The sequence below is a fragment of the Panthera uncia genome, chromosome A2, assembly GCF_023721935.1.
Source record: "Panthera uncia isolate 11264 chromosome A2, Puncia_PCG_1.0, whole genome shotgun sequence".
Taxonomy (NCBI): domain Eukaryota; kingdom Metazoa; phylum Chordata; class Mammalia; order Carnivora; family Felidae; genus Panthera; species Panthera uncia.
The window spans coordinates 93802361-93825714 of record NC_064816.1 but is presented as its reverse complement, the minus strand read 5'-3'; the positions used below and the strand labels follow the sequence as shown (position 1 = coordinate 93825714).

At 36.9% G+C, this 23354-nt stretch overlaps 1 protein-coding gene across 2 annotated transcripts in view; it reads left to right on the top strand.

The window, feature by feature from the left end:
* The window catches only part of SGCE (sarcoglycan epsilon), a 69047-nt gene that overhangs the window by 9323 nt on the left and 36370 nt on the right, over positions 1-23354 (top strand). The window contains exons 2-4 of one of the 2 annotated variants that reach the window (XM_049641486.1): positions 7519-7626; positions 18274-18396; positions 20373-20530. In XM_049641486.1, coding sequence (XP_049497443.1) covers positions 7519-7626; positions 18274-18396; positions 20373-20530 — 389 coding nt within the window. The remainder of the gene's footprint in view (positions 1-7518; positions 7627-18273; positions 18397-20372; positions 20531-23354) is intronic. The other variant, XM_049641485.1, reaches the window with a different exon arrangement.

The following is a 23354-nucleotide window of genomic DNA, read 5'->3' as shown; positions in this document are numbered from 1 at the left end:
CTAGATTGCACTATTACACTAGATTTCACATAGCCTACATACTATTTTGTATTCTGCCGTTTGCTAATTTTATTAATTTCAAAATAATCCAACATTTTGCAGATCAGGACATTAAATTATAATGGTGCATATAACTAGTACATATATTATGCATCCCTTTTGTTAAGGGTCCCACTCGTGCTCCTTATCCATCTAACGTTTCTGAGATGGAACACAGATAGTCCTGTTTCCGGGCAGTGGAAACCCAGTATGTGCTTTGGTCAGGCTATTTGAGCAAAGGAGTAAAACTACTAAGAGAAGTGGACAACTGTCCCTTCTCCATTATTCTATCAAATCAACACTTCTTTTATTGGGTATTTAATTTTCGCCCCAATTTTGATATGTATGATGCAAAGTTGATTCTTGTGCCTGTGCAGATTTTGCTTCTGTTGTATTATTTGCTCAGAAAAAAAAAACAAAACACCTAAGAGTTTATGAGAGTCAGAGCTAGCCTCCAGCATTTACTACATGCAGCTCTAGAAATATCACTTTTCATGTGTCTTATGACCATGAGAACAAAAAAGAGAAGCTTAAGTCTGTAATGCCAGTTGTCACATTTTTTTTTCATTTAAGTGTCTACTTTTTAAGAAATCACGTTTAAAGGAATCCAAAATTTCCTTCACTGTGCCTGGGTGGCTCAGTCGGTTGAGCGCTGACTTCGGCTCAGGTCATGATCTCACAGCTGTGAGTTTGAGCCCTGCATCGGGCTCTGTGCTGAGCTCAGAGCCTGGAGCCTGCTTTGGATCCTGTGTCTCCCTCTCTCTCTGCCCCTCCCCGACTCCTGCTCTGTCTGTCTCTCACTCTCTCTCTCAAAAATAAACTTTAAACAAATTAAAAAAAAATAAGATTTCCTGCATATTAGTTGAAGATTAAATGTAATAATAGCTCACATTTTTCTGAGAACATCATTATGTGCAAAGCACTCTTTTGAGGGTTTTAAATGTATTGTTTAATACTAACAACATCCTTATGAAGCGGGCACTATACTGTCCCTACCAGATGAGGAGACTGAGGTACAGAGATATTGCATAACTTGCTCAGTGGACAAAAACTGGGATTTCAACCCACTCTTATCTTCAGAGACTCTGATACAAAACACTACCTTTCTGTATTCCAACCTTATTTTACTCCAAAGACTAGTATCTTACCTTGCTTATGCTAAAATTATAAAATTCAAATAATTTTCAAACATATTTAATAATCACTTATGTTTTGCCCTGCTGGACTCCTATTTCAACAAAGTTTGGAGGCTTCTTTTTTGGCATTCCTAGGTTTAAAATCCTGCTGTTACACTTCTCTTTAGAGGATCTTTTCCTGAGGTTGGAGTGGATAGTCCTTCTCAGCAAAGCCTTTTTCCCCCATAGTTTCCAACTTTTTAATTTTCCTCTTTTAATGAATCATGTGTGTGTGTGTGTGTGTGTGTGTGTGTGTGTGTGTGTGCATGCATGCCCATGTGTGCAATCATGCACATAATGCATGGAATTAATTTTTATGGGCATTGCCTCATTGCTAGTTATTTCTAATCCAGCAGTCGAGGGAAACTTACTTTTTCTAGAAAGAAAAATAAGCTGAAGATGATGTACTAGTAATAATATTTCAAAATACATTTAAAAGTATGTAGTTTATAAATTGCTTTTCCATTTAACCATTTGGGCTTAGTACTGATGGAGTAGATGATACGGACTTTGCAGTAAGCCAAGAAATAAGTTCAAAGTCCTACTCTGCCACTTAGTAAACTTATGATCCAGGGTATGTTCCATAATTTCCCAAGTCTTTTTATCCTCAGTGAAAAATGGAACTAATAATACCTACTTCCCATAGTTGATAATGTAATGATTATCAGTTAATATGTATAAACTCTTAGTGTAGTGCCTCTCACTTATTATTCAAAACGCAGTAGCTAATGATAATGTCAATGCACATTTCTAGAGAGAAGAATATGAAGACATCTTAATATAAGAGACAATTTTAAAAGTATTAAGGATGTTGCATAAAGGAAGGGAAGAAAAGATACAGAGGGCCAGGAAGCAGCACAGCGACGTGGGGAAAGCAGACAGATGTCAGGGACATGAGCTATCTATCTACTTTATGAAAACAAAGTCTGTGCCCCCTTCAAGTGAAATATGAAAAGAGACAGAGGAGACAGTGGACAGAGAAAGACATGACAGTTTGGTTCAAAGGTGAGTGTGTTAATCAGATTAAATTTCATTTGGCATTCCCTGCTGTTTACTTGGACAGCAATGGCAGAGTAAATCGTTATTTATTATTTCTTTCCCTTGACATTCTGATTAGCTCATCAGCAATCAGTCACCATTCACAGCTCTTCAATTGCTTTTATTAAATAACAAACCCCACCTCCTCAAGTCCGCAAATTATTCAGGTTTGGGAAAGAGTAATGTCTCTTTGGAGAGTGCTTGCTCCAGGCCAGATGAAATGTAGTCAGTCATGGTGCTACGAGACTCAGAATAAATCATGGAATCTTAAGACGAACTTTAAGTATTATATAGTTTCAAGGGAATTTAAGGGCATGCCAGCCACCTTTGGATTAATTCAGACTTTGATGATTTTTGAGAGAGCTGTTGAGGAATTGGTTAAATTGTGTATGCCAGCTAATCATGTGAATGTCTTCTTAGTTTGGGCAGTGTAAACGCAGTAAGCATGTTATTCTTTGCTTTTGTGTTTATGCATCAGAGCAAAACTCACATCCAGGTACAATTGTTGCACAGATTATCATGAACCCAGTGAGCACAGTGGAGTTTCTTTCAAGATTTCTGAGGATGGTCTGTTATCTTTGGAAAGAGTCCAAGAACCGGTCCATACAGGTTGAAATTTTTTTGCATATTAGATTTAATCTTGATAAGTTATGTATAGAGTAAAGATTCTTAAATTGAGTTGTGTTTTCCCATGCTAACTAAGGAAATTTGTTCTCACAGAAAAAGAAATGCTTTGGTCCTTTTCTAACAAAAATCAAACTTTAAAATGGTAGCTTTTTTCAGCGAATATCTGCATTTGTCATTGCACAGATTATAGTAATTTTCTATACAAGAAGCTAGTCAACTGGATCCATGGTCTTGGACACACAATTAAAAACAAATAGTTATTTCCATGTTATTGAGATTTCTTCCTCAAGGTGTGAGACTTGAATGTGGAAGCAGGCACACCATCCGTGGCGTTGTGCCTTGCCTTTAGTGACACTGTCTGGCGAGTAGAGTCATAAAAAAGTTGTCTTTTTATTTAGATTTATTGGACTACTGTCTTCTGTGGTCAGAGTGGAACTTTAAATGGATTACTCTGAACTTTTAAAAAAAATGAATATGCTCAAAGCAATGCTGGCTTTAAAATAGAATGATGCTGGTGGAATGTGTTTAAACTCTTACACTGCTTCTATTTTTTAATGACTGAGGCACCAATCAAATTTGTCTTTTGAATCTTGTAAAAGCCAACTGGACTACCCTTATATAGGACCTAGAACGTATGAGCAATGAAGCAATGTCCTTCACCTGGCAAGGACGTGACAGAGTGGAAGAAATAAAAATCCCATGGATTTAAGTTATCTTAGTATATTCTTTAAATCACCCATAAAGTACAATATATGTAGTTTTGTGTTTATAACCCTGAACAATTCTTTTTTTTTTTGTATTTTTATTTAAATTTTTTAAACTTACATCCAAGTTAGTTAGCATATAATCCAACAATGATTTCAGAAGTAGATTCCTTAATGCCCCTTACCCATTTAGCCCATCCCCTCTCCTAGAACCCCTCCAGTAACTCTGTTTGTTCTCTATATTTAAGAGTCTTTCATGTTTTGTCCCCCTCCCTGTTTTTATGTTATTTTTGTTTCCCTTCCCTTACTGAACAACAATTCTTATGCATACATAGTCTGAGAACTACTGGGCTAGAATAAAGGAGGGAACAAAAGGGGTGCTGTCTGGATATTCAAACCATTCTTTTTTTAGAAAATTTTTTTAATACTAATTTATTTTTGAGAGAGAGAGCATGAGTGAGCAGGGGAGGGGCAGAGAGGGAGAGGGACAGAGCATCCAAAGCAGGCTCAGCACTGACAGCAGACAGCCCTCACACTCAGCAACCGTGAGATCATGACCTGAGGTGAAGTCAGACGCTTAACTGACCCCGTCACTCCAAACTGTTCTTTATGGTAACTCTCCAATCCATGGGAAAGTGGAGGTAGGAGTGGATAAAGTTTTCAGTTCTATGGTCAGCCTTACATTTGGCACATATGATGTGACTCAGTGAATATCCTATATACCCTTGGGTTTTGTAGGTCTTCTCTCAGTCTTCTAGAGTTCATATTGTGTATGAGAATTACCTGATAAAACTGTGTAACCCACGTACCTACACTCTCCACGTTGGAGTTATGAATATGTGCTTAAAACATTTTTTTGTTACGAATTTTTTGGGGTATGAATATGTATTTTTAGAGAGTTGCCCACAAGATTCTTCTGTGACCAGAATGTAGTCTTTGGAACCCAGTGATCAAGAGAATGCAGTGGGGGTGGGGGAGATATTTGGCCACAAGAGGCCATGGACATTTCTGATCCTATTTTAGCTTAAATTATTTAGGGAGTAACGACTGTGTTTTTCACCTAGATTTAAAAGGAGACAATTTGGGACTCCTGGGTGGCAGAGTCAGGTAAGGGTCTGACTCTTGATCTCAGCTCAGGTCTTGATCTCGGGGTCATGAGTTCAAGCCCTGCATTGGGCTCTGTGCTGGGCGTGAAGCCTGCCTAAAAAAAATAAAAATAAATAAAAGGACATAACTTCAGTTATTAAGCAAATCAACCATTTCTTAGAAGGATCATCCAGAAGATTGGTCTTTCAGTAGATATAAAATTAGTACACTTAAGTTTGCATGTTTTAAAAATTAAATACCCATCAAATCATTTATTTGGTGCTAGGGCCTTTGATTTCTACCTGCAGGCATCACTGAAATGTTCACCTGAGGTTTTGTTTGCCTCTTTGTTAGTTTTTAATAACTTGGGTGTTGAATTGTATTCTTTTTTTTCCATTTTGGAAGGGAACTCAGTATTTCTCATCATTTAATTAAAGTTCAGAATTTTATTCAAAATTCAGTTTAAAAAGGAAATACACATTTCATCTCTTAGGGTGAGGAACCCCTTTCAACATGAAGCTTCCTGTACTCCTGCTGATGTTTTTATCTTCACTCGTCCTTAGTTTCTGATTCGTGAGGTATTTTCTTTACTTGTAAATGCTGGTTTCGCCCATTCTAGTTTCTCTTGCATTGTGTCTCATCAGGTTTGCTCCCTTTCTTTATCCTTAGTCTGCCTGTCTCCTTGCGTCTTTTCCCGAGCTGAACAAAATCTGTTTTCCCACACTCAGATAACCTGCCCTCTCTCCGCCTTGCTATGTCGCCGTCTATCTATCATATCATTTAATCTCTTTGCTCCCCTATCCCTGCCAATGTTCTTAAGATTAACTATATTTGCTGCATCTATATCTTGACCTTTTGCGGTTTGGTTTCTATTCTTGTCACTTTGTTGCAACTCCACTTTCAAGGAGTCCCCGGTAACTTCTCATTTTACACAGACTAGTAGTCTTTTCTAAACTCTCATTCTCTTTGACCTTTTTGCAGTATGTGAGGATGTTGATTCCAGTCTCCTTGATATCTCTTGTGTTGACATATGTGACACTTCAGGCTCAGTTGTCCAACCTCTCTGACTGCCTCTGCTGCTCTTTGCTGAATCATCCTCTGTGCTTGCTATATAAATGTATTTATTACCATGTTCTTCTGCCTTTGCTGTCCATGCCACTTCTTTGTGCGTTCCTTCTTGCTATATTTCAGCTCCAGAAGCTAGGACAAAATTGTAGGGTATACCCTGGGGGATTCCTGGACTGAGCTGAACCCAGAGGGAACATACCTGAGATGGTTAGAGGAAGGGAGAATGTGTTGGAGACCCAATGTTGTAGTTAGGAAAATCGTACCCGAATATCATGTCTAAAAGGTAAGGATGAGGGGCGCCTGGCTGGCTCAGTCGGTTAAGCATCCGACTTCGGCTCAGGTCATGATCTCGCGGTCCGTGAGTTCGAGCCCCACGTCAGGCTCTGTGCTGACAGCTCAGAGGCTGAAGCCTGTTTCAGATTCTGTGTCTCCCTCTCTCTGTGACCCTCCCCCATTCATGCTGTCTCTCCCTGTCTCAAAAATAAATAAATGTTAAAAAAATTTAAAAAAAGGTAAGGATGAAAAATGAGGGAGTAAGCAGTAAGAGTGGTGGTTCGATGATGGGAAATAGAATAGATGAATGGCTCAAGAACACGAAGGTGTATCTTCTCCAGATCACCTTGGTATATGAGGGTGCCTAGTGCATGTGACCTGGGAGCATGGTCTCTTTAAAGAATTATGCTGGGGTTTTGGCTTCAATAATCATTCCTCTGGGGATGAATTTCCAATCTGTATCTGAAACCCCATTAAGTTCTCTTATGAACCAGAGTTCTATTTTGATCTTTCTCTTAGACAGTTTCACCTGGATATTCCAAGTAATACCCCGGACTTAATATATCTCAAATTAAATTTGTCATCTTCCTCCTAAAACTGACTCCTTTTGGGGGGATTCCTAATGTATCACTATTTTGTGTCATCCTGGTTCAAAAAGTCAAAACCATCTTTGACTCCCCTTTTAACTAACCGACATGCGGCAACTTGAAAACTTTCTCAGTATTATCTGCATGATGTCATGTAACTGGCCCCAGCTTTATTTTCCTTTTGCTTCAACCACTGATTTATGGGCTCACTGCTACCCTACACTCCAGAGATAGCCTCCTATTTATTAGCCCCTAATCCCAATTCTGCTCATTTCTGCCAATGTAATGTTTCCAAAACTCAACTGTAAAATTTCTTTTTTTTTTTTTTTAATGTTTATTTATTTTGAGAGAGAGAGCTTTTGCAGTGTGAGTGGGGGAGGAGCAGAGAAAGAGGGAGAGAGAGAATCCCAGGCAGGCTCTGTGCTGGCAGCTGCACAGGCCCAGTGTGGGGCTTGAACCCACAAAACCGTGAGATCATGACTTGAGCTGACACCAAGGGTGGGATGCTTAACTGACTGAGCCACCCAGGCGCCCCCTCAATTGTAAAATGTAAAACATACTTTAAACTTATCACAGCATCCCTATCCAGGGATTATGGCTCCCTCCTGAGGGTTTTGTAGTACTTCTCTATCACTGTGTGTATGTGTAATGATTATATGCATATATATTTCATTCATATTTGTGTACATGAATGATCAATCCCTGAAGATTGTGGACTTGTTGAGTTGCAGAACCTGTATCTTGTTTACCTTATATCCTTACATATTCCTTGTGGTGACACACAACAAATATTTATTAAATGGAATCAAACAGCTAGTGGGCTGAAAGGAATCTAATCCCAGTTAATAGTAGCTGATCTGTGATAGTCATTTTAATGTGACATTAATTTCATTTTTTGTGCATTTGTTTTATTCTGAAAAGCTTTTTTATTAAGCTGTGCTGATGGCATAAATGGAACCATTAACTGGAAGACCAAACAGGCCAACAATTATATTTTCAGCAGAAAAATGACTGGTGGGAAGAAAGATGGTGAGTTTAGGTGGTAAATCTAAATCCCCTTTGGGGGGTCAATTAAATGTTCGCTTCCAGTGTCCCATTTGCTTTTTTAGTCTTGTGTGGATTTTTTTTTTTTTTTTGGTAAGTCAGTCTGAAAAAAATCAGATTTTGTTTTCCTAATCTTCTAAAACTTCTGATCCTCTATGTTCTTAATCCATTATTTTCTAAATTTTTTTTCCTTTGCTGTAGTTTGCCTTTTTTTTTAACTAAAAATAATTCTTGTTTTTAACCTATTGTGACCCTTATCCAGTCATTACCTTGCCACTTATAAAAATTGTCCCAGTGTGGTTATTATAACAATTTATTTACAACGTTGAAAAACATTAAGAAGCACATTTAACATAAATCATTTTAAAAACAGTATTTATTCAACCTTAGAAAAATGGTCATAAAATATTTTGGCTAATTGTGGATGGTTTTTTGACTGATTTTTTTGTTGTTGCAAAACCAAATTGATATGTTTTGCTATTAAATAATTAGATGGCACTTACTTTCTATTGGAAAGATGACCTGACCCTTGGATGATTTTTTTTTTCCTAAATTTTTTCTTCCCTATCATAAATGTGTCCATTAGCAATATGCCAGGACCTTTGAAATAATGCATTTCATCAGGGAGAAAAAGACTTACTTAATAACCAAAAGATGAGTTGTTTTCAAAATGCTGATTATCATCATAAGCTTTCACTTAACATTTCTTGATTATTTGCCTTTAAGATCTCTGCCCACCACCCCCACCCCAACCACACATATGCACATACACAATTTTGGCTATATGTGCTCCTGCATGTTTGCATGTAGCCTGGTTTCCATAACTTTGGGGCAACCAAAGTGTGTATAAAAATAGCAATTTAAAAATGTGTTTAGAAGAGAAGTAATTTTATGTGATAAAAATGGCTTTACTGCCATATAACAAATCCTGGGTACCTTGTAGGAATGATTCCTGGCTTACCTCACTCTCTTCATACAGCTCTAAAATTAGAGGTCACTAGCTTTATTCGAGCTAGCGCCAAATTATTCCTTAGCTGGAATCATCCACTTCCAGGTCTGTTTCACAGTAAGACAGAGGCTTCCAATTTTCTACTCTGCTGTTTTTGAAACAAACCCGCAAGTATCTTTGCATTTTTAAAGGAATTTTGATTGGTAATATCCATAATAAAACATAGAGTTTTATAACAATAACTTCCCATGAGAAGATCACAAAACTTTGTTTTAAAAAGCACTAAAAAATGCATTTGTTCCAGGACCGAAGCCCGTCATCTCAGAGTCCTTTCCCCACACCTTCCTTAGATATTCTCAAGGGATTCCTCCTGGTTTCTTCGAGGGAATTACCCATGATGATCATCAGTATCTGGCTGCTTCCTTACTCAAGCTGAGGGCCCTCAGCTTCTTAGGCATATCCCCTCTTCCTGTTTTCTGATCTTCCTAGTTATGGCCCCAGATGACTCTCGGCGGTGTTGCCATCTGCAATGTACTAAATCTCTTCATCTCCCGAGGCCTTGGGACTTGCTCTGCTTCCTGGTGCCCCACATGAGATCACCAAAAACTCTCCCTTTGGACTTCACACCATTCTGCACTAAATTTACACTCATCCGTTCTTTTTTTCTTCAGTTTCTTCTCTTTCACTTTGATCTCTAGAACTCCTGTTATCTTTGAGCATGTCCCTCCATTTCCTACTTGATTTGCCAAAAAGGTGTTCCACAGTAAGCTGTTGAGCCCCGATGAGTCATCTGCTGTGGTGCTTTCTTTCTTTCTTTCTTTTTTTTTTTAATGTTTATTTATTTTTGAGAGAGAGAGAGAGAGAGAGAGAGAGAGAGAGAGACACGGAGCATGAGTGGGGGAGGGGCAGAGAGCGAGGGAGACACAGAATCGGAAGCAGGCTCCAGGCTCCCAGCTGTCAGCACAGAGCCCAATGAAGGGCTGGAACTCATGAACCACGAGATCATGACCTGAGCCGAAGTTGGACGGACGCTCAACCGACTGAGCCACCCAGGTGCCCCTGCTGTGGTCCTTTCTTAGTAAAATGTGCGATTCCAAGATCTTTGCATGCAGCATTCTCCAGAATCTTCAAGAGATACTTGTCTCCTCCTCTTTTAAACTTCATGCTCTCATTGGATCCCAAACTGATTTTCTCCTTGGAACTTGAGTGATAATTACAGTTCTCAAAATAGAAGTGATCAATACATCCTAAATCTACTGAGATACCACATCCTCAGTTTCTTTGAACTCAACCTTTAGCTTTTTTTCCCCTCCCTGGTCTTCTCATCCAATTTAAATACTATCACTATAGTTCCGTGTTATCAAAATATACAGAGAATGATGCCTTATCAACTGTACGAAGAGAATTGTTTCTAGTGGTTCATAGAGCAAGGCCGTTTTAAATGCTACCTCAGGTATCAAATGTTCTTTGAGATGTTCTTGACCGTGAATTCCAATCATCTCTTTTTGGCAATTTCAAGAGAGCACAAAACATTCTAAGAGCATTTATAGAGTAAAGTAAGTTTAGTGATTGTATTTTTTCTATACCTTTTAAAATAATGCTGTGTCCTAAATTTTAGCAGTGGGATGGTATCTCTTCTGTAAATAGGATTTTGAAGAATTTGAAGTCTCAGAGCCACACAGTTGGCATCATTCTATCTTGGCACAAATTACAAAAATCATAAAGAGCATTCTAAATATAGATTCCCTTTTTTTTCCCCTAGGGTGGAGGTAGAGGAACTTAAAATTTATCCCAGAATAATTTAAATAAAAAAGGAATAAGCCTTCACATTACTCATTCATATACTTCACTTAGATAAATGTTTTCAAATTCTCCTTTCTTTCTTAACACGACTCACTTTCCAAAATGGGTGAGCCTTAGGTTTACTGATAAACTTTTATTATTTTTTCCCCTAAGAAACAAGAAACAAACTTTCTCCTTAGAGAAAGTCAAAACAATCATGTACTGATTTCCTAATTATTTAATATTAAACTTAAACTTTAATTTGACCTTCTTGGGAATAAAGTCAAATGTACTCTGAATAATTTGCTAGAATTCTCTTCTGCTGTCTTAAAGGAGCTCCTCCTTAGCTTACTGACAGTCAAGGACTGGCATGCCTTGAAGATGGAAATATCTCTCTAGATGACTTCTTTTCCTCTGTGGTTGGAGAGGAGCAGGAAGTGCTCCTATGGCTGAAAATATATATTCTTCTTTGCCTCTGAAAGGTGGCAAATGTAGGAGGAAGAGTCACAAAGTTCCAGGACTTCAAAAGACCATCTATCAGGGATATGAGTTTCTCCTTCTAGGCTCAGGTAATGCCAGCTGAAATGTCTCCTTTTAAACTTCAAGTGTGTTTCTTTCTTTAAACAAAAGAATCTTCAGGTCTGTTTCTTTCTTGGAGTTGTGACTGTCAACTCACTTCTTCCCGTTGTGCAGTGTTATTACGGTAACTTCACTAAATAGAAGAATGAACTCGGACAAATTCTGGTTTGTCATCAAACAGAAGAGATGATTAAGAAAGTGCAGGCATTATGCAACATAATTAGCTTGCTGTAGTAGATCGTAATAATAACAAGGTACAGACAACCACCAAATGTATTACCTTATGCTTCCAAATCAACAAAATACATGACTTACTGGGTTCAAGTCCCAGCCTTTCCTCTTACTCCTCCTGTAGGCTTGAACCCATCATTTTGTCTGTCTGGGTTCAATTTTGTTATCTATAAAATGAAGGAGTGAGTGAACTCTCCAGGGGGGGCAAGTGCATGCCAATTCCGATTGATAGTGTCTGTCAGGAATTCTGGGTTGAGAAGAATGCTGAGGCCATATCCAAGTAGGAAGTAATGCTATGATCTGTCTTTAGTAGAGAAATATATTTGGCATGCTCAGGCAGGATGACATCTAAAGCCCTTCTCAACAGCAGCGTTCACGAGACTAAGTTCATCGATCACCAATTAACAATGTTTTGCAACCACTTTCCAACTGACATTTAAGAAAAAAACAACAGGACAAAACAAAAACATGTGATCATTATATGGAAAATCAAGACGTTTCACTCCAGTGTAGAAAAATAGTTTCGGTAAGTGGCTTTGGTCAGGAGGAAAAACAAACCTTTTGCTTTTTGTAGAAAAAGATGCAGTGTTTCTCTTCTACCTCATGTAAAGAAAAGTGGCCTTATCTCTTAAAGGAATGAAGTTAAAAAAGCAATTTAATGCCTTCCCTGTGATGAATTCTACAGCCTAGGCATGGTCTGTGACTGAAATAAAAACAGTAGCTGACCACCACCAAATGAATGGCCTGCAGTACTTTGATGTTGAGTAAACTCACAGGTGAAGGGCAGACTGCTGAGAAAAACTTTTGATTCCAAGCCAGGATTTATAAACCTGGATTGATCAAATATAAGGTAAATCTTAGTGAGAGGGGGAAAAGAAACCCCACAGAAAGGTCGTGTACCTAGCTGGATACTGATGTTCCTCAGAATAGTTTTCTACAGCAATTATCTAGGTTAGTAATTAAATTTCAATTTGGCTATAGAAATAATACATTAAAAAATAAATTGGGAAGGAAACAATAAATATATCGGACTCTGAAACCCTGAAATGAGTTCTCTTGAGGCAGAGACAGCAAATGAGTTTCATCTCTTAGAATCAATCCGGATTCATTGGTAGCAGCTTCTTGTGGTGCTGTGTGTTCAGGGGCTCCAAGCCTTTTAGCTGGTAAAGCCATAAAGTATAAGACCAAACTTAATTTTTTTTCCTGACAGTACTTATAAGTTTTAATTACCGGGGATGGCCATATAATAAGTTTAGCAACTGTATTTTTTACGTAACTTTCTTTTAAAATGATATCCTGGTTCTTAACATTAGGATTAGCATAAGGATTTAAGGTAAAGAGGATTTTGAGGAATCGGAATGTCTCATTGCTTAGGCAAAAGTTTATTTTCAAAGCTGTGCCAGATAAATGGCTGTTCAGTATTACCATTCATCTTAAACGTACTTAAAAGTCTTCTTCAACATTTTTACCCCCAGTTTTTTTCAGGCAGTGCTATGAACAGTTGAGAAATATGCACCATCTTATTTAAGTAATTTTCACTCAGTTAAAGCACTCTTGTCATGCTTCCCATTGAACAGTTTATGTCTTAAAACTCTCTGAACATGAGAGGCAAATTAACAAAATTGAAATGCTTTTAGAAGTAGACTTTAATTTCTTAATAATAAATTACTTATCAATTATAGTGCGTTATAATATTCTTAGGCTGATTTAGCTATTGCTGAAGGTAATAGATCACTTAATCAATAGATCTCTTTGTTTAAATTATGCAGTATATTTCCCACACAGCAGATATGTAAGAAATTATTTTATACAACACATTAAATCCATTCATTTTGATTTGACAGTTCGTGTTTACATAATGTATGGGTTGAATTAAGACTTTCTATGGTACACTTATTTATTTCTGAATGCATTTAATACATGGAATTTACGCTGCCATCTCAAATAATGGCTGTGTCCCAATTATAGTAAGATCATCCATTCAGAAGTATACTGCATCAACTAAGGACCAGGAAATCTGCCACAAAAGGTGGCCAAAATCGATGCGGCAAATGCAGGCTCCTGTTTTTCACATCTAGCAGAGCCCCGCGTGCGTTAAGACAGAACAAATTTGTTCTTACTTTAACACACAACGCCACCTCATTTGGTAGTCTGGTTTCTAAACGTGCATGCAGCAGATTAATAGCAGCAAATTAGAAGGGATAGAGAAGCTGCTATAGGAAACATACCGATAGCAATGAGAAATGACAGCTGACAACTTGTCTGCAGATGAGAAAACAGAAAATCTATAAAACACACAACCTTAAAAAGCATTAGCAGACTGGGACCCACTAGCGGAGGTGTGTGATCAGTAAATGACAAGGCAACCAAACGGTCCATAAGGACGTCATTGTATAATAGAGCAGAATGCAATAATTGATGTGCCAAATGATGATGCTGTACCATCATGAAAAAGGATGGACTCCATCCTTTAGAAAACTCAGCTCTCTGAACTGTTTCCTTCCTTGGGTCTCCTGGTAAAGTGAGAATTTACTGTGTCTTATTAAACCTTAAAAGTTAGAAAGTGATGATACAAGTGGACCCTTTAGAATGATTAATTTGTTGATAAAGCATCTATGAGAGAGATATACACATAATAGGTGCCTAACAGAGGCCACCTGGACGTGAATACTGACAATACTTTATGACTTTCTTCTCAGAGATTTCAGTGGAGAGACAGCTTTCAGATTTAAATCTCGCTGGGACTTGCAGGGTCTCACACTCAGCAGCTAGTTTATTTTATAACCGTGCACTTGTTCTTGGTGATGCAGAAAAAGGTCTGGTAAGTGTTCTTTGGACTTTTTTGTAGAGAAGGGACTTTGTACGTGCCTGTACACACACATATGCCATTAAAAATAATCCTTGTGATAATTGCGAAGTTATATGCTATAAATTCTAGCAATGCACCACCATAATCCTTTCAAAATTTCATGTTTACTAAATACATCCAAATTTGCTTTTGTTTTTAAGTAATTGTACATAAGCACTCAAATGCACACCCTCATCACGATGTGGCTCCCTTAGGGAGAAAATTTCAAATGGACTATTAATAAAGGAAGACAGGATGCTATTTAGCTAGCATGAGGCCCCACTTTATTGTTACTGCCATCACCGTCTGTTACTTGATTCTTGGCTCTCTGCTGTCACATGGTTGTTGACATGATCTGTAGTTTTCTGTACCTTATGACTAAAATGTACAGAGAACAGTTTTGTAAAGTTTTTGGTAGCGTGGTAATGAAGAACATTGAACTGAGTTTAGGGACCCTGGCCCCTTGCCCACACACCCTTTTGCTCTTCTTAGATATGTAATTTTTCCTAAAAAAAATCTGCTCTCTGTGACTGTCCTCAGTTTTTAATCTTTGCAAATCTAGCTACCCTTGCTGTTTGAAGATGCTGTTTTTGACCCCCTGTGGGTTGAATTTTTGGTTTAACTGTTTTTCCCATTAATGGTGATGGATTTGCACGGGATTTAGCCACACACTGGTTTTCAGTTTCATTTGTTTCCAGTGGCATGTGTTTGCAGAGGTAATGGATTTGCAGCCGTAGACAATTGCAAAGCCATGTGATACACAGAGAGACCAGAGCCTGTGACCTCAGTTTGATTAGCATGACACTGTACACATGTATATTTCAGAGATCATTAGATTTTAGTACTGTGGATTCTTAGAATGTTTAAATTTGATTTTTTAAAAAATTTTTTTTTAACATTTATTTATTTTTGAGACAGAGAGAGACAGAGCATGAATGGGGGAGGGTCAGAGAGAGAGGGAGACACAGAATCCGAAACAGGCTCCAGGCTCTGAGCAGTCAGCACAGAGCCCGACGCGGGGCTCGAACTCACATACCGCGAGATCGTGACCTGAGCCGAAGTCGGACGCTTAACCGACTGAGCCACCCAGGCGCCCCTAAATTTGATTTTTAAGATTTGTTTTTAAGGAAAGCAATACACTTCAGGCTTTCTGTTTGTGAGTACTGCTTAGGTACATGTGGATGCAACACGTGTTAACTGAGTCACAGCCATTGTTGGTGTCGGTGCAGACCAAATCAGCGTTATTTATATAGCTCATGCTTAGAACAAGAGCCTGTAACTTGGAATTCTGTGTCCCGTGTTGTTTCCAAAAGGAAGCTAACGTGTAAATACCACCCAGATAGCCTCTGTTGAAGAGTGATTTGTTTTGCAGGTAACAAATGGGAAAGGGAAGGGTAAAGGGCCCTTCTAAAATGTTGTGTGGGTGCCCGTAATTTAAACTGATGCTGCAGAAAGGAAGTATCATTTTCACAAACAAAACATAGTGGCTTAGTCATTTTCCATTTCTAGATGATGAATGTGCCATACATCCATATCATGTTTTTCTCAGAATGAATGGCGTACTATACTTACAGTGAAGCAGCCTTTACTGCAGAGTTGCCAAGGTAACTGACCAGCAAGTACGCAGTTCAGCACATTGCAGAAAGGCAATTGAGTACATGTGAATAAAGAAATGTGCATGTCATCTTAAAACCCACGAGGGCCATGGTAAATTGTGGTTTGGCTCTGTAGATCACAGAAATGGTTTTTATGAAAGCGGAAACTGAGATGTTCCATACTAGTCCTTGTAGTGAGGTCATGTGCAGTGGCAGGTGCCCCTTCGTGGTTCCCCTTCAGGCCTTGCCAAGGGCTATATAGTAAATAGAATCATTTCAATATTGTTTAATATGAACAACCTTTCTTTTGGCTTTAGAAGCTAGCTTTTATTACCTGATGGCGGCAAAAACTAAGGGAGACTCTTAGTTTATAATGTAAATGGAGGCTGATAACCCATAAACTGCTACACACATGTGAGAATTAATTCGTTAAAAAGCTGAAATTTAAGTTAAGTATTATGTATACATTTAGTCCACAAACATAACACCTGTGTTTACCTCCACAGTGCTTTTTAAGTAGAAGGTTTTCATCCATTCAACAGGCATTGATAAAATTATTCAAATATGTCAGACACCTTCTAAGTGCCAAGAAAATAACAATGGTAAGTAAAATTCAGTGCTGGACTTCAAGGTGTTTTAATCTCTAGAAAGAATAAATTACGTAAACTCTAGAGAGATTCCTTTAGATTATTTAAAGTACTCCTGTGCTTTGAGGGTAGGATTGTGATCTAGAATTTAACCACCTTGACATACAGAATGAAGTAACTTCTCAGTAGGGGTTCACAAATCTCCATAATTTGACTCTTCTTCCTAGTTTTTCTCCTTTTGCCTTAAATATATCTCAAGATCACAACTTAATTTTTTTTTCCTTGAAAGGTCCCCCCAGTATCCCACGACTGTATCTTACAAGTTTTCACCACTGAAATGCCCGAATCCCCATCTATGAGTTTCAGAATCTTGTTAGTATTTTATGAGCCATATGGAACTCTGCTTCTTACATAAATCTTTTCCAGATCTTTTCCAGCTTCCATTGCTCCTCACCATCTTACTGTGTGTTGCCAGAGCAGTCCATACGTCTGGGAACATACTTAATTAGGTGGGCATTGGTCTCCCAAAACAAATGGTGAACTCATGGAAGGCAGGGACTGGGCCTCCTCCATTTTCACATTCTCCACAGCACCTGGCATTCAGGGGAGGCTGTGGAATCCAACTGATGAAAAATCTCACATTCTCATCCTCTCTGTTTTTCTGTGACTTGCTCATTCTTGTTTTTTTTTTTTTTTTTTTTTTTTTTTTGGAATGGGACCATTTCCACAGGTGAGTAAATTGTTCTTGGGGGGAAGAAGTTGGGTATTCTAAGGGCCATGTGCAGAGTACTTATGAATACTAGCAAATCAAGTCAGGAAAGGAGGAGTCTCTCTACGTACCTAGTTTAAACATAACTTGCAGCTTCCTTCCATCTGTTATATAGCCTTTGAAGTTGTGTTTTTAGTAGCAAAGCTATGGGTACATGAAGCTACAATATTTTCATTCAGTTCTCCATTTTTGTCAGCCATCCACAGAACTGCAGGGACAAGTTTTCACAGATAAAGAAGCATTTTGTGAGAGTTTGTATTTTTATGCTGAAAAATTTACTGTCAGTGATTTTGCTATCTAGGGCTTTTAGTTGTGAGCCTAGGGTAAGCAGCCTTGAGGTTCTCAAGGTTAATTACTACATTCACAAATCCATCAGTGACTAAGAGAAAGAACTGACCTGATAGGATTTATCTGTTTAAAAATTGCCACCACTAGCCAATCAGGAAGATAAAAAACTAAAAGAGATTGTAGAGGTGACAAGTGTAATGGCAGTAATGTGTTGGTGGAGATGATGATATCACAGGAAAAAGAATAGGTGGGAACTAATTAAACCAATTTAGCCATTTTAATGTACTCACATCACATAAGTAATCGGTAACTCATGAAATCTGCCCCATTTCATTTAAAGAAATTATTTGCGCTAAATTTTATTATGTGATTGTTATGTTTATTTGGGATGTAGCATACTAGAATAGATTAATAGAATTATTAAAAGTCAAGATCAGGTAAAATGGAGTAAATCATTTCTAGGATAAATACGAGGAAAAAGTATCCAATGCATTTTTATAAGCATATATGAAAGTCACCTATTATATACATTTGATATTATATAGTCTGCTATGCTTTGTCTGGCAAATAGTTAATATGGTTTAGATTTTTACCACTTAAAAAATACTCTTTATACTTCACTTTCAAAAAAGAAAAAAGAAAAAAGAAACTGTAATCATAATTATGTGGTGGGTCAGTTCTCATCATATATTTTGTTGGTAATGATTCCCATAAAAAGAAATTACCAAAAAAATATTATGAATGTCTTCTTATTTAATAACAGCTTTAATTATTAAATGTGCCTACTTTTGTTTACATAATATTTGAGTGTCTAAACACACCATGTTGAAAGAGTTGTTTCATGTTTTGTCCTGAAGTCACTTTCCTTTAAAACAAACTTCGTAACAATATCTTGCATGCTGCTTCAGTTCTCCCAGAAATTTCTAAAGAAGCAAAACCCTTCTTTGCAGTGTAAGCAAACTATGAGTGTTTCTCATGATCTCTTATCTTTCCTTTGTTTTCAGTGTACACTATTTTCTCGAAGGTGCACTCTGATCGGAATGTGTACCCATCTGCAGGTGTCCTCTTTGTTCATGTTTTGGAAAGAGAGTATTTTAAGGGGGAATTTCCACCTTACCCCAAGCCTGGTATGTTCTCGGTGGGAAACAAGTGGGTAATTTACTCAATTTTCCTTTTTGTTCAGTGTATATGACTCACAAGGTCTATGATCAAATATTATTAACATTATTCAAAATGGTCTGTAAATGTGATAAATTGGCTGTTGTAGGGATATTGCCTGTTTTAAGATTAAAAATTTAATCACAGAAGGAAATGATTCATTTTGAATTAAAAAAAAAAAAGCTTGTTGCTAGTTTTCCAATGTTGAGTTTTGTGCTTCTGACAAATGACCTACCTGTATCCGTGTAGAAATAATTATAGCTGTACAGTTATGATTTTCCATATTGAGACTTCGATTCTTATGTAGTATATTGATCGTTGGAAGACTATACATATGTTGTAGAAGAGAATGAAATACGGTATTTAGAAAGAGTTCTCAAGAAAGCTTTTACAATATGAGATAATTTTATATAACTTCATAATATAATGAAGATTAATTTTTCCTTCAAAATAATACTAATTGTGAAACCTTATTTAATTCACTGTTGGTTTAATGCCACCTGGATGGCTCAGTCAGTTAAGCATCTGACTTTGGCTAAGGTCATAATCCCACAATTAGTGCGTTCGAGCCCCATGTCGGGCTCTGTGGTAACAGCTCAGAGCCTGGAGCCTACTTCAGAATCTGTGTCTCATTCTCTCTCTGCCCCATTTGATGAATACCATCGAATTAATTAAAATATAGAAGGGGTAGCAAGCAAAAATATATTTGTTACTATGACTCCTAAGTAATAAACAATGAACTTTCTGAGAATTGTACCATTAGAATTAATATAAATGTTATTTTTGTAAATTATATGATGAATAACATACCAGCAAACAGTCATAGAAAATAGTTAATCATGTTCTCACCAGCATTAAAAAAATAATCTTTTTATAAGTTATTTAAAAAAATTTTTTAATGTTTATTTATTTATTTTGAGAGAGGGAGAGAATCCCAGACAGGCTCCACACTGTCAGCCCTGAGTCCGATGCAGGGCTAGGACTCACAAACCATGAGATCATGACCTGAGCTGAAATCAAGAGATGGTTGCTTAACCGACTAAGCCACCCAGGCACCCCCCCCCCCCCAAAAAAAGGTTTTTATGTGGCATTCTGTGTTTGCAAAACAACATAGCTGAGCCTTTTGAGCAGTAGCTCCAATGTTTGTGAAGAAAATATGTAGTTAAGAGCATAGTTTCTGGAGTCTGCCAGGATTAAATTCTAATTTCACCATTTAATAAGACCATGGAGAAGTTACTTAACATGGAAAATTACATATCCCATGAATAAAATTAGGGCTAATATTATTAGCAACATTTTTATAGGTGTGTTTGAAAATCAGGTGAAATAGTGCCTATAGAGACCAGCCACATTCTAACAAATGGTGCTATTATTATTTATTAATTACAGTTCTTTTTGGATTTATAACATTCTCCAAAGTTTTAAAATTACATTATTTTTGTTTTTCTGATACTTTCATCATTTTGAGGTATCCATTATGATTAGTTCGATAGTATCCAGAGTGTTATGAAAGAAAGGCTTCTCAAGAGAATATGTGCATCAGCATGATTAGAGGATTTTCCTGAAAGATTGTTGTCTCCTTGGCAGAACTTTCACACTCCTATGTGACAAAAAAAAAAAAAAAAAAGAAAAGAAAAAAAGAAAAAAGAAAAGAAAGAAAGCAAATTTCCAAAAACATTGTATGACTGCTTTTCTTTGTTGCATAAGATTTCCAGGCAAACTAAATAACCAAAAAGATTTTTTCTTTACTTGAGGCTCTAATTGAAATTCCCAGATGGGTTGGGTTTTTGTTTGTTTGTTTGTTTTGTTTTGTTTTGTTTTTTTGGTGTGTATTTAGTTTGCTACAAATGTAAGAAAAATTTTTAGAAATATTTTGATTGAAATTACCAAAGCAACATGTGTGAAAATAACTGTCTTATATCTTAATTCTGTGTTTCTTATCTAGGCGAGATTAGTAATGATCCTATAACATTTAACACAAATTTAATGGGTTACCCAGACCGACCTGGATGGCTTCGATATATCCAAAGGACACCATATAGTGATGGCGTCCTGTATGGGTCTCCGACAGCTGAAAATGTGGGGAAACCAACAATAATTGAGGTAATTTACTTAGAACTTTTTTTTTAATTTGGAAATATGCCATTCCTTTCTGTTTATCTACCAAGGTCTTTGTTTCAGCTTTGTATATAAAAAAGGGAGCAGTCTAAATTAGTGGGAAAAAATTAAAAGACATTTAAAAATGATAGATTACTATAATATGAATTCTGTGTAAGAAAATAAATACAAACTTAAAACACTTATTTGCTTTATATATTAATTTCAAATTGCATGTTCATTGAAATACAGTCTTTAAACAGACATGTGCTCCTATCATGTGCTAAGTATTATGATAACTGCTGGTAGTAGAAGATGAGTAAGAGGTGAGTCCTGCTATGTCTTCCAGGAATTGAAGCACTGGAATGGAAATCCATTGTTAGCCAACACTGTCATAACTATTTTAATAAGAAGGTACTGTTTGATACAGAGTTGTAAGTAGGAATTCACTTCACAAGTAGAAGGAAGCCTATCTTAGAAGAAACAGCACATCAAAATCTTGGAGATGTAAGCAAAACCACGCGATCTAGAGACCTCTAAGTGTGGCTAGAAGGCAGGATGCACCCCAGAGGGCGGATGATGGGAATAGAGGTGTTGATGTTGGTAGGGGTAGATCTTTGAGGGCTCCATAAGCCAGGGTGATATGTTTGGCCTTTATTCTGGAAGGAATGGATGCTATTATAATCCATCAGATTTTCACCAGTACCTAACATCATACCTGGAAGACATTAGAAATTAAAACAATAGGGGTGCCTGGGTGGCTCAGTCAGTTGAGCGTCCCGACTTTGGCTTAAGTCATGATCCCCCGGTTTGTTCGTTTGAGCCCTGCTTCGGGCTCTGTGCTGGCAACTCAGAGCCTGGAGCCTGCTTGGGATTCTGTGTCTCCCCCTCTCTGCCCTTACCCTGCTCACACTCTGTCTCTCTCTGTATCTCAAAGGTGAATAAACATTGAAAAAAAAATTAAAACAATAACAAAAGCAATATTGACATTGAATGGGAATTAACACTATAAAAACTAAATGGATATAAAAGCTAGTAAGGTTTCCCTGTCATACCCAACAAAATCAGAATTATAATGGCAGTCAGTGGCAAGAGAGTCCTACTGCAGTTTTATACCCTGATGCCTCAGGAGCTTAGATTTCTAATTTAACTTATTAATTCCGTAAGGGTTTAGTGGTAGTGACCAGAGCAGCATCATAGGAGCTACTAATGGAATTGCCAGGAGCTTGTACAGGTCCTGAATGGCATGTTTTCCATCTGGTATAAACTCTCAGGGGATCACATGCTTTGAGTTTTTCTCCAAAGTTTTAATCAGCCATAGACTGTGGATATGGACTTCTGTGTTGGCAGAGAGAAGGTGTTTCTTCTTTTGAATTGAAGTTTGAATTAATATGACTTTCCAGTGACTTCTATCAATAAATCTCCTTCCAGTAGACAATGTAGATATAAGATACAGAAACAGAACATATAAGTATCTACATAGATATATATGTAGATATAAGAAAAAAGTTATTTTGAGTTATTGTCAAAATATTTTTTTTTAATTTTCGGTAAAGTTATATAGGTTATTTACCTAAAATAATGTCAAATGCCATTTTTTAATTGGAAAACACTAAAGGAATTCCATTTAAATTAAAGAGCAAAACAAGAGTGAACCCCTCCATCACATTTATTACAGAATATATTAGAAATCCTAGCCATTGCAGTAAAGAAAGAAAAAAGACCATTAAATCTGTAAGTATTTAAGGGAAGAAATAGAATACTCAATGATATAAATAGTCCATAGACTATTAAAATTTTAAGAAAGCCTAGGAGTAAACTATAGGATCAATATGAAAAATCTGGTTCTGTTTCTACACATGAAACACAAGTATTGAGAAAATATATGTTTTAAAAATATACCATTTATAACAACAGCAAAAATTGTAAGGCACTTAGAATAAATATAACAGAAGGTGTGCAAAGTCTATATGGAGAAATTTATAAAACTTAATTGATACTAAGATTATATAAGTGAGAAGGTAGTCCATTCAGTGACAGGAAGACTCAAAATCATGAAGGCATCATTTCCCCCCTAATTGATCTATAGATTCAATGCCATTCCAAGAAAAATTGCAATAGGTTTTTTTCATGAAACTAATGTAAACTAATTCTAAAATTTATAAAGAAGATAAATTTTAGTGCCAAGAACAATTTTTTTCTTTAGTACTAAAGAAAAAAAATAGAGGGGAGGAAGGTTTCTTTCCCTTCCAGATATCAAGATTTATTATAAATCGCTAGTAATTGTCATAAGGTTGTATTGATATAGGGATAGACAAATTAACCAATTAATAGAATGGAGAGCCCAGAAACAGATACATCTACATAAGGAACAATGATATACGTCTGAAGAGATGGTACCACAGCTGACTGGGGGGAAGGATGTCAGTGAATGGTGCTCAGAGAATTGGTTAGCCATATGGCAAACACAAAATTAAATTCTTACTTCATAAGAAGTACAAAACTTGAGTTTAGGTAGTTTAAGGATTTAAATATGGGAAGCAAAATTTTAAACTGTTATATGAAAAGGTTGAAGAATATCTTTCTGAGTTTGGGGTAGGGAAGGATTTCTTAAACAATACCTACACATTTTTACTTAAGAGAAAAGACTGATAAATTTTACTGTGCTACACTTGTCAACTGGTGTTCATCAAAATCGTTAAAAAATAGACAACCCACAAACTGGGAGAAGATACTTTAAAAATATATAGCTGACTAATGATATGTATCTAAAATATAAAAAAGGACTTGGTAATAAGAAAAAAAACATGAAAATAAGTAATAAGGCATG